This window comes from Cyprinodon variegatus, unplaced genomic scaffold, assembly GCF_000732505.1.
Source record: "Cyprinodon variegatus isolate N-32 unplaced genomic scaffold, C_variegatus-1.0 Scaffold1285, whole genome shotgun sequence".
NCBI lineage: Eukaryota > Metazoa > Chordata > Actinopteri > Cyprinodontiformes > Cyprinodontidae > Cyprinodon > Cyprinodon variegatus.
Window position 1 is genome coordinate 29599 of NW_015151738.1, and position 15242 is coordinate 44840.

Genomic DNA, 15242 nt, shown 5'->3' on the forward strand with positions numbered 1-15242 from the left:
TATATATATATATATATATATATATATATATATACATACATATACATATTATTGAATCTTGACTTGTACAATGCCATAACCATAATAATACCAGTAATGTTTTTTTTTGATCAGTTTTTCTTTTCTGTTAACAGCCTGCACATTTTTAACAAACATTAACGTCCCAAAAAAGAAAATGATTCCATCTTTGTTTTTTTCTTTTTTTTTGGCAATAAAAGTTTTTTCTTTATCTAAAAAAATAGAATGTGGTGTGTTAAAAATGAAAACACATTTTCTTTTTTTTTTCTTTCTTTCTTTTATAGTGTCCTGTCTTGCAATAAGAATAATTGTCTTGATGTCAAAAAGAGCACAACAGATTTTACTTTCACAAGTGGAGCAGTACAGCTATCGCCATAGTGTTCCGCTTGATTTATGCGTATAAATTGCTTAATTATAATTCATGCAGGGAGTTTTACAGATTATTTGGACCCTGCAATGTAAGAAGAACAGGAAAGGAAAAATGGGAAAAAGGAGAAAAAATTTAAGAAAGAGGAGATAAAAGGGAGATAACAATAAAACAGCTTCAGTTTGCTTCATTACCTGCAAAGAGATGTAAAAAGAACAGCACAACTAACGGACATGGTACAAGACATACAATAAAGTAACACCTAGATACTATCGCTGAAGTATAAGTAGTTATATTTTCTGAAGTAGGTATTTATACAAAATTTTGTCTCCTTTCTCTAAAAACCTATAACACTTGCAGCTCTAAATATGTTTTCTTAAGTCGGACTGAGGGCAAGAATGTTTCTTTGGATCCTCATTTGGATCCTTCAGACCATTTGTCACGCTTGTTTCATTAGAGAGTCCTTTGCATGACATCCAAATAAGAAACGTTAACAAACGCTGCTGCCCCCCCAGCAAGACAAAGACCCTTGCCATATGGTCAGAGCTTCAGTGATGATTCATTAGAGTGGTCCAGTCAAAGTTCAGACATAAATCCAATAAAGAATCTGCACAGAGACTGAATAGTTTGAACGAAGATAACCTGCATGCAGTAAAACTGAGCCTCAGCTGATTCATTAAGCAGGCGAAAATCTTGGTGTCTTGCAACTAAAGCTGACTTCATAAATAAACTAAATAGCCTTGGTATTTAATGAAGAAAATGAGGTATAATTTTCTAAACAAATGGCTCTGGAGTTGGGAAGTAACTAGTTTTTTGGATATTGTGAACTAAATTTGCAAGAGTCGGCACACTTTTTTCTCTCAGAGGTCCTATCGCCAAAAATATTTTCACCATACTGAGACAAGTCGGATAAGTTACCCGTCTGCGAAAAAAAAAGTAGGCTTTTCAAGCTGAGCTCTACTGCGTGGGCTGGCTTTTGTGGTTCTGTTGAAAAGGATAAATTTGCCCAGTAAATCAAAGATTGTGGTCAACCCCAACCTACAGGAGAAAATGGAGCTATTGAAAGTAGGAAATACTTCTTCTGGTTTATCAAAGGTCAGCCAGGTCAGGTTTACTACTCGATGTGCTAAACTTAGTGAAATATATGCACTCATGGAGGGATATCTGTTTTAAGTAACTCTATCTGATCATGAATATTCATATCTCCCTAAATACCCAAACTAAAGTCAATCGTCCGTTTTTGCTCTCCACTGTCATCCAGTAATGATTTTTCTGGTGCTTTAATCTCAGTGTTTTCTAAGAAAGAGAAAAGGCTGTTCAAAGGCTCCAGTATTCAGTTGTGCGCCTTTGCTCTGAGGCAGCACCACACCCATGGAAGCGTGCCCAGGAAAGTCTCCGACTTGTTTCCAGTGAAGCTGCGTAGGCGTGGGTCAAAAAGCCGGCCAAAAAATACTGTTGAGGAGATCGGCCAATTGAAGTTCCCGGAATGACATCTAAAAGGCTCCCTTAATGTTCCACCACCACAAATCAGAGGCTGATCAATTGGGACCAATGGTGAATTAGTCGTCTTCTGACGTCCGGGTTGCTCCAGAATCAGCACTTGTAGAACGGTGGGTGATGACATGCTGAGGGTGAAGTCAAATCAAAGACAGCATTAGTGGTCTGCCATGATGTTAGCAGCAGCCAAACCAAGGTCTCACATGTTGTGCCAGCTGGAGCACAAACCTGTCCTGATGCATCAGGTTACAACCTCCTATATAATGTTGGTTTCCCAGGCAGGAAGACGATAACAATGCTGAGTCTTTGGAGAGGAAACTATAGGAATTCTTTAATAAATGCCATCCTGTAAGTTTAACTCAGCACATATTTGCTGAGTGCAGTGGTTGTGGTTATCTAACTACCTGCTCTTATACACATACACGCTACTGTTTTCTCTTAGGAAGGCTGCCTGATGAACCGAATGGTTTCCAGATGTGAATTTGTCAGGGTAACCATCAATAATCTAAAAATGTAAGGGTAGTAAAAATGCATGTATAAAAAAATCCATTACAGTACTCGGAAAAGCATTAAATTTCATTACACCTTGGGTTTTAATATCACTAAATCCCCCAAAAACAGGACATATCTCGAAGATTTTATAAAATAGAACTAAGAAAATAACGATATGTTGTTTTCAACATTGTCTACCAATACCTGTAGTAAATATTTGTCCAGCCATCGCACTCTTTAGGGTCTCCAACTTTCCAAGTATCAATCAGATTGGTTGGAGACCATCTATAAGCAGTGTTAATCACTCTTAGATGAAATCTTTTTATTTTAATTAAAGCTTTTGATTTGTATTTTGATCTAGACTTTGACTGGGCCTTTTTAAAATATTAATTCTCTTGTGTTTTGCAGCCTCTGTCCAGTTTTTGTTTTATTTATCGTCCCTTTCGGCTCTGAGCACTAAAAGATTACCAACTGCTTACCTTGCCTTTCATCACTTTTTCAGATTTCTGTGATGATAAAGGGATTTTTCATACCTCTGAAATGTAGTTCCCAAAAATATTTTGACTTAGTTAGACATAGGACAGGACTGAATGCTTGGTTTTTGTATTTCTTGATACAAATGTTAACAGTTCTCAGCATCTGTTCTTTTTAAATGTCACTTTTTCTTATTTTCTCCATCTGAGGGGAAATTATATTCCGTTGAAACACAAAAGGCGCCACTGGCAGGCAAATATTGTACCAAACCAGACGATTTAATGAATAAAAACACACTTTAAGCAGACTTGTGGGCAAACTGAGTTTATTTGTCTGTCAAAGTGAATGCACATAGAAGCAGACAATGATCTGTGTTTTTTATTTGCCTTCAGTCTAATGCATGCCTGGCGTGCATGTGGTAATCTTTAAAACCAGTGCCGCTGAGAACATAAATCTTCTCTGGCTTGTCTGCACTGAGCGACATTTTCCAAACACAAAATCTTTCCAAGTCCAGTGAAATTCTCTTCTGTTTCGTTTGTCTTTTGTAGCCAGTCTATTATGGTGTCCCGTTAATCATAGGAACCTTGTAGGAACTGTAAATAGAGCTGCTCACACTGGATTCCTTCATAGCTCTTCACTCAGCAGCCCTCTATGTAGCACAATGCTGGAAAGCCTGCATTCAAATCAAAGTTCAGCTGTTTAGGAATGTGGATCTATGGCTGGCACTGACCTCAGATACTTTGTGGGCAAAGGAGTGAGATCTTAGAGGAAAGGGGATGTCTGTGCACAATTAGTCGGAACAAAGCTGTGGTTGTTCGGCCTTACTCAGAAAAAAATAAAAGACCTTTGAACAGATAAGGATTTTAGAAAGTTTCATTGTACAGTATGTGTGGAACTGCTGCTTTTGCAAAATTAAACCTGTATCTGTAACATTTTGATGCCAGTTTCAGAAATTAAGAAATTATATATGGGTGGTCTGAAATATGACCTTGTGGTTACATGTTTTCCCCCAGCACTTGAATCCTGTGCCACACAATGTAAATCTTTCCAACATCTATATGACCCACAGGAATTGTCAACAGTTCCCAGATCTTGGTGGATAAGTCACTTCAAGTTTCTTTTCTGTTCAACCAGCTCCTGTACCCAGTCCTGCCAAGCATTCTGGACTGCAATCCTTTCAGGGAGAGTCCTGGTGACGGCGGGATACACATCCCTGTGGAGATCAGGCAGGTGGTGGAGGTTCTGAACGACAGCTGGAGGCTGCTTCTAGACTGTCAGGTCCATCCAGAGGTTTCCTCTCAGCTCGTTGGCTACCTCTTCTACTTCATAAATGCTTCACTCTTCAACTCACTCATGGAGAGAGGTAGTAATATTATACACTTAAAACACCAGCAAAAACACATATTAGACACCAGCATTAACACTAATGGACCACCAGCATCAACATCTATGATAAACCGTCAACAGCACATCTGAATTCAGCAAACTGAATTCAGAGGCTGCACATCATTGAAAAAAAAACACCAGCATCAATAAAGAATTGTCATTAACATATAAAATGCTATCATCAACATTTACAAAGAGAATGGCATTAACAAAACAATGTCATCAACCAATAAAAACACCTGAATTAATACATATAAAACATTGACATTCACACAATAAAACACTCATCAACACATGTAGAACATTGTCATCGAAACACGTAAAACACTTGCATCGCCACGTAAGTAGGCTAGCAAAAGCTAGCATCGACAAAACACTGTCCACCAAATTACATCAGGGCGACTGTAGCGTCAGATAAAGGAGTTTGCCCTGCAACTGGAGGGTTGTCAGTTCAAATCCCGGGTCTGCCTTACAATGTCGTTGTGTCCTTGTGCAAAACACTTCACCTACATTGTCTACTGATGGCGGTCATAGGAACCGGTGGCACCTGCGTACTTCAGCCTCGCTTTGGTCAGAGAGCCTCAGGGCAGCTTTGGCTACAATGTTTTTTGCCACAATCAGTGTGTAAAGGGATGCCTACATTTACACTAGTGCTTCACCAATTCACTCACACACTTGGTCAAGTAAGTCCTATCCCACCTGAAAAAGCGCTACATAAGTACAGGCCATTTACCATTTACCAATAACATGTATAAAATGCTACGTCAACACATAAAACACTGACATTAACAAAACACTGTAATCAACAGTCATAAACACATATATACCACTGGAATCAGCAGAACACTGTCATAGACACATATAAAACACTTTCGTCACCATGTAAAATAGCTGCCATTGATACCAGAGCATGTGAATGGAGCGGAGCGCCACGCAATTCCCGCTCCCCGCCCAGGAGGATGTTTGCTCATTCGCTCCGCCACTCAAAGTTGCGCCAGGACTCTTCACTCAAAATCCGCTTTGCGTTCACTTTAATTTTCGTGCTGGCAGAAGCAGAGAAGGCAGATATTTTTTCCTTCATTTAATTATGCCAGGGCCCTGGGACATGTAGCGTTTGATTTAGTGATATGGCCGATAGATGTGTATTGTCTTATTTAACTGGCTGTTAAATTATTGCACTGTTTCCCAGCTGTGGACGTAACACCTCGATCCATTCATGTTGACCCACGTTTCCTATTTAATTATCAATTTCTTTTACTAGGCTACATAAAAAAAGGTCACATCCCATTGCAAATGACATAATTGCGTATAATGCATGTATGTGATCCATTTTCATAAACAGGCTCTTACCACAATGATCACTTTATGTAAACCCACTCTGTATTGTTAAGTATAGTTAGTGTATGTTTTTATTATATTTTATTCCACAATATGCAAACCTCGTGAGGCAGATTCCATGGTAAAGTTGAAACATAGACTATATCAGATTATAGGCACAGACTAGAGCATAGGCATTGGCGTCATAGGCATCGGAGTTAACTGGAGCTGAGTGAAATCCTCGCTCCTGCCTTTGAATTGAAAACCACTCTGCGCTCCACCATATTTCTTCCGCTCCGTTTTCATGCTCTGGAATTCAAAAAACACTGTAAATAACATGTATAACACACTTTCATCAACACATATACAACACTGGCATTGACAACACACTGTTATCGACAGATGTATGCATCAATGCATGTGAATCACTGGAATCTGCCATTGACACATAAAACACAGGCATTAACATGGAAAGAGACCTGGCATTGACAAAACACTGTCAATAACATGTATAAAACGCTATCATCAACACATAAAACCCGGGATTAGAACAATGTCAGTGCCTTACACATGCATCAACATTTATACCACTGAAATCTGCAAAACACTGTCAGTGACACATATATAAAACACTAGCATTAACATACCGGTACACTGATCAAACACTCATACTGGCATTAAGACATATTAAATGCACTGTCAACACATATAAAACACTGTCATTAACACATATAAAACGCTGTCTTTGGCACATAAAAACACGTTCATAAACACCTATAAAACAATGTTATCATCATAAATCACTGGCATTTTTACCTATAAAACACTGTGACCAACATACGTATATGAAACACTGGCCTCAACACCTATAAATCATTACCTTATGTCATTATCACACGTTAAAAACCGTCATCAACACATAAAAAATGCTGTCATCAACATACGAAACAATGGCGTCATCACCTATAAAACAATACGGTTACTCCTCTCGAGTTAGTTAAGGCTCAATGTTGTTTTGGTTTTAACAGACATTTATCGCTGAAGTCTTTACATGTCTTAGAAACAGCCCTCATAAAACCGTCAGAACTAAGAAGGGAAACAGAAACCCAAATTAGCTCAAAACACATATAAAGGTTTACAGAAATAAAGACAAGTAACAATAAAGTTGTACCTCATTTCCCACATAAACTCAAGAGAAATAAAGATTATTCATACAGCTTTTCTCAAACAAAAATAATCTTAATGTTTTCTGGAGAAACCACTTGGAAAACAATCCCAGTAATGCTTATAATTGTGTCAATCAATCTTTCCATTGGGCAAAAACATGACATGCAGAACATAACATAGGTTCTTCCTTACATTTTAATGAGCTTTTTAACCAAACTACATGAACATGAACAGCATGAATTTACTGAAAGTTATTTATTGATTTATAACTGAATGTTTTATTTTAATACTAGTATGTATGAAGTCTCGTTTTTAAGTAAATATTAAAATAATTAAATGAGTTGGCCCAGGTGGCAGCTACTATTATAAACGTATAAAACACCATAATCTAGAAAATAAACGTAAACCTATTAAAATCACTGGCATTAACATGTTATGAACGCAGATAAAAAAACAGTCATCAGCATGAATAAAACAGTTACCAATATGTGTAAAGCATTTACATTAACATATATAAGACAATTCAATTGAGTTTATTTATACAGCACCAATTCACAACACGTCATCTCAAGGCACTTCACAGAAACAATTCAACCAGATCATCCAGTCAAATTCATCCAAAGCTCCCCATCCAAGGAAAACCAGTTGATTGCATCGACTCATTGACTCAGAGGCAATCCCTACCACCAAACATGCCTACGGCGACAGTTGAGAGGAAAAACTCCCTTCCAACAGGAAGAAACATCCAGCAGAACCCGGCTCAGTGTGAACGACCATCCTCCGAGGCACGACTGGGGTACAAGGAGACAGAAGCAGACACACAGAAAGAGGCAGAGACACAAAGGAACTTGTCAACCAGCTCCACTGGCGGCCCCCGTCCAGGAAACAGACAGCCAGGCAAACGAGCTCAGAGCCAGCTCCCATGCCAGAGGACAAAGAGAACACATCCAGCCAGTCACAGGGAAACAGGACTACACTGAAAAACAGGCCAAGCTTAGACATCTACAAACAAAGGTGTTGATGGCAGCAGCACAGCAGATACCCCTCTCCAGGACCTACAGCCAAACAGGAACAGGCCAGATGAAGCCACCATTAGAAAAAGCAGAGAAGCCAAAAAGCCAGAGACTGAACCAACAAATACTGCAGAGTGGGAGAACAGGGATAGAATGAAGCAGAATAATGAAAAAGGGGTCCCCATGTCCTCCAGCAGTCCAAGCCCACAGCAGCACAACCATAGTAACAACACTGGACAACCTGAGCCACTCTAACCATAAGCTTTATCAAAAAGGAAAACACTATCAACAAAACACATAAAACACTTGCAGCTCCTGTACCCAGGATGGGTAAAAGATACTATCATCAGCATGATAAAAAAAAAAGCATCAATACGCACAAAAAACACTGTCATCAATTCTTTATCCATACTGTATGATATAATACACTAAACATATCTTGCCAAATTGATAATTACAAAAAACAGCAAATAGAAAACATCAAGGACTATCTGAGCTTTAGTCTTCAGAGAAACTAGTTTGTTTATCTACATAAAAAAATGATCAGACAATTATTTATGTTGGTGAAAATCCTAAGTAGTAATAACCTCTGTGTATATTGCACTGGAAATGAACTTTTAAACTTAATCAACTAAATGAAAGCTTATATATTAAAATAACATATTCAAACCAATTGTCTGGTTGAATTTGATTCTTTTGATATTGAATTCATGTCCACAAAACCTCCGAATTTTTGCACAACTTTCAGAGCTACAGTGTTTACCATTGCCGTGCTCCCTATGAGCATGCAAGAACAATACAATCTTTTTAACTTCACAAGTACTACAAGAAATCTTACTTTCAACAAAATTTCTTTTTACATCATTATTCTAATTGCTGGCCTGTATAATGACCCTAATAGATTAAAAATACAACCTGCCTCTAACCTGCTTTCTCTTTATGTCTTCTTCCTAGGCTCAGAACCAGGTTTTTACCAGTGGTCTAGAGGCGTGCGAATGCGGGCCAACCTTGACCTGGTTCTGGACTGGGCCCACACAGCTGGACTCGGAGAACTGGCCTTGGAGCAAACACACACTCTCTCATCAGCTGTCAACCTGCTGGCTACACCAAGAAAGAATTTACTGCAGGTGAAGTCAAATCGCACACATCTCATACCCTTTGGAGTTATGGTTGCCTCCTTTTGTGTGAGAAATATGGAAAAATGGAACATTAATCTAGTCTTAAGGAGGGATAACGATACTGACATCTGCCCCGATCTTCTCCTTCCAAGCGGGGCCAGTGATCAGGAAGATAATGTCATGTGTGGTGTGTTAAAAACTGATCAGGTCTGCTAGGAAAAATGTTGGTACCCCTTCCATTACTAGTTTTGGGAAACCCAACATCTTTGATGGTGTCAAATAGAGTATATTATATTTAAATTCTGCTTTGTTATCCAGAGGAGATCAACTGAAGCTTTGCACACATGTGACTCATTTTCAAAGGGGAAACAGAGGGAGGTAACTTTTCTGGTTATATAGCTGCAGGCAGGGCTTACTGCTGAGCCGGTCTGTCAGTGCTTTGAAGGAGGGAGCGGCTCACAGCAGCAGCAGCTGACTCAGAGCAACCAGCGTCTTCACTAATTTAGTGATTTTGTTTCTAAAGTTGCTTTTCATAAACCTTCAGCAACTTACTTTTTAAAAAAAGAAACTTGCTTGTTTTGCTAAAGACTTCAGTGTAAAGGACCGAAATCTTTTCTGAGCTGTTTGCTTTTGGTGTGCTTTAACCACTGACCAGAGGTGCCAAGTAAAAAAATACAAATACTTTGTTACTTTACTCAAGTAGAAATGTTGTCCATAAAAAATAAATAAATAATAAAAAAAAAATATATATATATATATATATATATACTGTATATATATATATACACAAGTATATGCACACACTGAAATAACCTGTGAAACGTCTTCCGCTGGGAAGACGTTTCACAGGTTGCAAAAACAAGCGGAAACCGCTTGTTTTTGCAGCCAAATGCTACACATGCAGGCATTTTTACAGCGCGTCTCTGTGGGAGTGGGGAGTACCAGCATGACGGATGGTGGCTTCACTTTTTTCGGGCAATCAGCAATCCAGTGAATAAATAGAGATCAGTGCAATTGTCTTTCTGCCCTATATTCTTTCTCTAACACTGGTGGCGCTTTGGGTGAGATCTTTATAAGTGTCAAGGTAAGGGCAATGTGGGGAGGTCACATGTTTTTTTTACTTTGTGTAGCGACCATCAAATTGCCTCTAATTCTCTTGGCTACTGGATGCAGGAAATTAGCGAAATTAACTAAAGTGCTCAAAAGGCAATGTCCAGAGTAGGAGATAAGATTTGGAATGCTCTTTGTGTATATAATGATTTGCTTCATTATATCCACATATCTATCAATATTACCATTTCCTTTGCAGGCTGCCATAGACCGCCACCCATCATTTGATGGTTGCTACAAGTAGGATATGCACTTCTACTTGAGTAATAAACATTTTTTTTTGTAATTTAAGTTTTTTTATTTAAACAATCAAAAAACTATGGTACAAAGGTTACATGTTATAATATGCAGGAAATAAAAGCTTACAACACACGGTCAGACAATTAAGGTAAAAATAAAAGGTGCTCCTGGATGATGAGGGGGAAAAACAGGATATGAAATATATGCGTCTCATACGAACATGTATTTTAACATAAAATATTATAATGCTCACATTCCTGCCAGTCTTATTTGAGTAATAAACATCAATACGTTTAACACCTCTGCCAATGGCCAAAAGCAAAACACAAATATATTTCAGTCAAGAGATATTTAATGATACCTTTTAAATCTGTAAAAGGCCTTTAAAACCCAAGATTTTCAGTGGAAAAGGTTGCATTTGCATTGTCAGGACAAAGATGTAGAAAAATGTAGAAAAACTGTTCTTCTTTATTCTGTCTGGATGAATAGATGACATGGGCCTCTTTGCGCTCTGACTACCCGGCCCTGACTCCAGCCCAGCTGAACCACCTGCTGAGTTTGTACAGCCCGGCCTCTCCCTGCACACAGACATGGGCTCCAATGGCACAGGATCGAGCAGCAGCGTGCACAACAGGTGAAGTCTTCCTACCATGAAAGATTAAAATCTGGGTCATTATTTAAAGCAATGTTTAACAGTAATCAGTTATCTCTTCCCTTAGCTGGTATCCTGGAGAGTTTTGATACCCACCATCCTTTGGAGCTTCCTGACGAAGGCTACCAGCTTCAGCTCAGACGGCCTGTGACAGACCCAGCTCTGAGGGAACAACTTCACAAGTTCAAAGGGTTTATTACAATGCTGTCTGACTCCCACAGAAATGCATCAGATGCTAGAAACAACCAGGTTATAAAATATTTATTTGCTCCTTTTTATTTGTGTCTGCCTTGTGGTGTGAGCAAATGCAGGCATGAATGTCTGCTCTGTTTGTCTTTTCTGAGGTCTCTGATAAGCTGCCAATTAGTTCCAAGAGTGTCACTAGTTTTGGCCACTTTGCTGAATTAGTCTTAACCCCTTAAAGTGATTTTCCTGCTTTTCAAATTGAGTCTAATACAGGTAAATAATTTTTCAACTCTTAAAGCAACAGCGGAACATCTCTTAGTTTGCCGTCACAGGTCGTTTTGTTGCCAGGTATGTTGGCGTACTGAAAAAGACTGTGTTAAATGGGTCGTAATTTAAATAAACCGAGCAAATTCTGTGTAAAATAAAATCCTGTCATTTCTTTAAAAAGTTTATTTACCTTTTCATGTAGTCGCTTTATATTTTGTATAAAACGTGTAATTGGATGAAAGACAAAGAAGTTAGTAGCTGCGTTTCTTTTACAAATGTGCACAAAACTATGTTGATATTCTGCAAATTTTTGCGATTGGGGTTTTTCCAATAAATAAGAAATACAAAAAAAATTGCTTGCAAATATGTTTGTTCATGAGATAACTCTTGAAAACAACATGTCAACAGCAAATTTAAACACGATATATCCATATTTCAAGCACGGATCTAGAGCTCATCGAACTCGTCGTAGTTAGGGCATTGTGCTTTGAATCCAGAGGTTCTGAGTTCAAGTCCCACTCCCACAGACTGCAACCGTGGGTCCCTGAGCAAAGAGCCTTAACCCCACAGTGCTCCCGGGCGCCACAAAATGGCAGCCCACTGCTCCCAAAGGGAATGGGTTAAATGCAGAGAGTTCATTTCGCTGCTCCTTCCTTGTGACAATGTAATGACCATGAAAGCTAGAAAAAAATGAAAAGATTTGTCAGATTTAAGGAAAAAAAAAAAAAAAAAAATATACCGGTATATATATATATATATATATATATGCAGTGCCATCACCCTCCAACTACCCCCAGACTTCATCAGTAAGGTCCAGTTGCAGATCATGTAACTTGTGTTTCCACTGCATTTTGGCGGAATATAATAAAATTGGGTGCGACTCCAAAAACCCACCCCATTTAACCATTTAAACATAAAAAAAATGTATGATCAGACGTGACTTTTGGCAGTGTTTACATTTGGCCAATTTCTTTTTTTCTGAATTGTTATTTGAGCAATTTGATGGTTAATGGAAATGCACATAAGGTTCTACGCTACAGCATCAGGACAGGTTTTAATGTTTTGATAGTGTTATAAACAACCTAAGAATCAACAATTATTACTTGATGAGGTCCAATAAGCTGAATTGTTGTGAATTAGCTGAATTAACCAGAAAACGGGTCAGGTTGCTGTCAGTTGGAGCAGCTTAAAGGTATAGTGGAGGATGTTCTTTTTCCGGAGGGATCATCAAAATAAGTGGTCCTCCTATTTGTCAATCATTCTGGTGATATGTTTACTTAAGGCCGTCCTATGTGCTCGTCACCATTTTTACGTGCCAGATGTTCAGCTGGAGGTTTCCTCCTGTTAAGAGGGACTTCTCCTTTCCACTGTCACTACAAGAATGCTTAGTGTGAGGGATGCAATTACCTCGTTTTCCTTGGATAGAATAGACTGAATCAATTTGACTGTATCATCTGGTGAACTGTAAAGTGCCTTGAGATGACGTGTTGTGAATTGGCGCTATAGAAATAAACTGAATTGAATTGAGTCTGACATTGTGGAGAAATTGCAAATCTTCTGTTGGAAAGTACGCTTGTATGATGGATGCAAACAGCAACTTTTAAACCGAGCATGCACGAAGAGAAATGGGTTTGTGCATCCTCTCGCACGTGTTGTGCATGTGCCTTTTTTTTTTATTAGAGACGGTGAGTCTTTTCAGAATTTGAAATAATCCTCCTTTATACCTTTAAGTTATTCAACAGGTTTGGGTCTATCTCAGTGAATCTTCATCTGTACAGTTGCATTGTCTGTTTATTGTAGAATTATTTCAATTACTGCAATTATTGTCCTTGTTGCATAATTTGCAGTGTATTTAGTTAAATCTTTTAGCAACAGTTGATATGCATAAAAAATATGATGCTATTGCTTTTTCAGACAAAGAGGAAAACTGATAATAGAAAAGTTTCTTAGTCTGCTCTGCTTGCATTGCATTATGTCTTAGCCTGTAGGGCAAAAGTGCAAATGGCGGGCATCTGATAGACTTAATGTGTATTGTTGTTCTTCCATGTATTCAGTGCAATCTGCTACCTGAATTGAAGGGAAAAATAAAGCAAGTCCACAAGGGATGTTTTATGAGTTAAAGGGTTGAAGGAAGTTAAGTTATGCAGAGCGAAAACTTTGCTTTGCTGAGTAGCTGTCACACTAAAGCAAGCTGTTCTGTTGGTTGTTGCCATACAGATGAAAGAAGCTCAGGATGGCAGCGACAAAAGGGCCAATGTCGAAGCCTTAAATTCAGCGAGGGATGATGAGATTCTGTCTCAGGTGTTACCTTCATCCCCCTCCTTTCTTTACCAAGATGAACTAAACACTGGCGGGGAAACTTTGGCAGCTCAAGAGCGAACAAATCCAAAGCTGATAGAGACCAGCGAGTCAAAGAGGTCATCTCTGGAACATCCTTCTCTGGTCACCCCACCCCAAACACCACACACAGCAGAGATGATTAAAGCCCACAGTGAAACATTCCCCCCATCCTCCCACTCGGACTGTGAAGGTGAAGTAACTCCTCTTCGAATATGTGCTTATCTGCCCACCTTGTGTTGATAAATGTATGTTTTGTTGACCTTTTCCTTAGGTGGCTTGGTGTCTGAATGTCTGGCTGCACTGAATACAGACCATTTAAAACCAGACTGCAGACTTGTGGGGCTTAAAGAGGAGGAAGAGGAGTATGAAGAAGAGGAAACAGATGATAATGATGAGGTCTTCAGTTTGGAGCTGGAGAAAGGGGAGAGGGGACTCGGCCTTGCTTTGGTGGATACAACGGTCAGTAAAGTTAATTTAATTCACTTTAAATAGCATAAACCTCCAAAAATAACGTTATTTAAATCTAACACATGAATTATGTTCACAAAAAGGAAAATATTTAAAATCATTAAATCTGAGCGAGTCTCTATCAGTATACAACATTTTCAGTCATTTTTAAAATGAAGGCCACTAGTGCAAAGAAACAAAACACTTAAAAACCAGTCAAATGTGTAAAATAGCCATATGTACCTAATGGTTCGCATGACTTTTGCTTTTCCACAGCATGACATTAATATGCAGTTAAATTAAAACCACAGAATATTTGCCACATAATGTTATAGAATAAGCATCAACTTTATTGGCCACGTTTGTGTCAACTTGTGAGAAGTCGAACAGTTTTTTCATCACTTGCATCATAATCAACACATCAAAACAAAAAGGAAACTATGTAAAAAGGACAGAATAAAAAACGAATAATAAAACGATAAGTAAACTTTGAAAGTAACACTTATCACATGAAACTCTGGTTAGTTTCGGGCACTCTTTCTTTTTCTCCCATTTATTAAATATGAACCCTTTTTCATAAACATAGACAGGTATTGGGTATTGCAGGCTAACAAAGAACCAAAACAACTGCCCATTCCTAAGGGCCCATTCGTCAGGTTCAATTTGTATGTTTTCCAATGTGAGGGCCCTGCTGTGCTGTCGGGTGAGCATATGAACAAGAACGCAATTACCGACTCGTGTCCTCGCCAAGTATGTTCTTGACAAGAACACAGGAAAGTATTGATTTGGAGAGAACAGGAGAACGCAGCATAAATATGGGTCAGAAGGAACAGAACAGAAGCGTACTGATGACATCACCACATGCTCGGCTGGTCTTGAGCTGCAATTCACCCCCTGTTATTAATAGTCTCTAGATAATAATAAATTCTTACTTTTTTCATTTAGTGAGGGAATAATAATTAACACGGTCAGATAAACACAAATGAAATTAACATTTTGCCAAATAAAACAAAAAACTCGCCAACAGAGCCAGAGGTCCTTCACACACGGCTATGCAGAGAGACGGCTGCTGCAGAAGGACTAGGATTAGACCTGGATACCGTTAGCGTCGGAGGTCCATTGGTTGCAGCGGCCCTCTCAACATCGGAAAT

At 38.7% G+C, this 15242-nt stretch overlaps 1 protein-coding gene across 2 annotated transcripts in view; it reads left to right on the top strand.

Moving 5' to 3' along the window:
- LOC107102633 (ras-associating and dilute domain-containing protein-like) overlaps window positions 1–15242 on the top strand; it is a 43435-nt gene that overhangs the window by 24846 nt on the left and 3347 nt on the right. For both annotated transcript variants that reach the window (XM_015402013.1, XM_015402014.1), the window contains exons 11-16: window positions 3983–4211; window positions 8686–8858; window positions 10689–10833; window positions 10919–11100; window positions 13522–13834; window positions 13916–14103. In XM_015402013.1, the coding sequence (XP_015257499.1) occupies window positions 3983–4211; window positions 8686–8858; window positions 10689–10833; window positions 10919–11100; window positions 13522–13834; window positions 13916–14103 (1230 nt within the window). The remainder of the gene's footprint in view (window positions 1–3982; window positions 4212–8685; window positions 8859–10688; window positions 10834–10918; window positions 11101–13521; window positions 13835–13915; window positions 14104–15242) is intronic.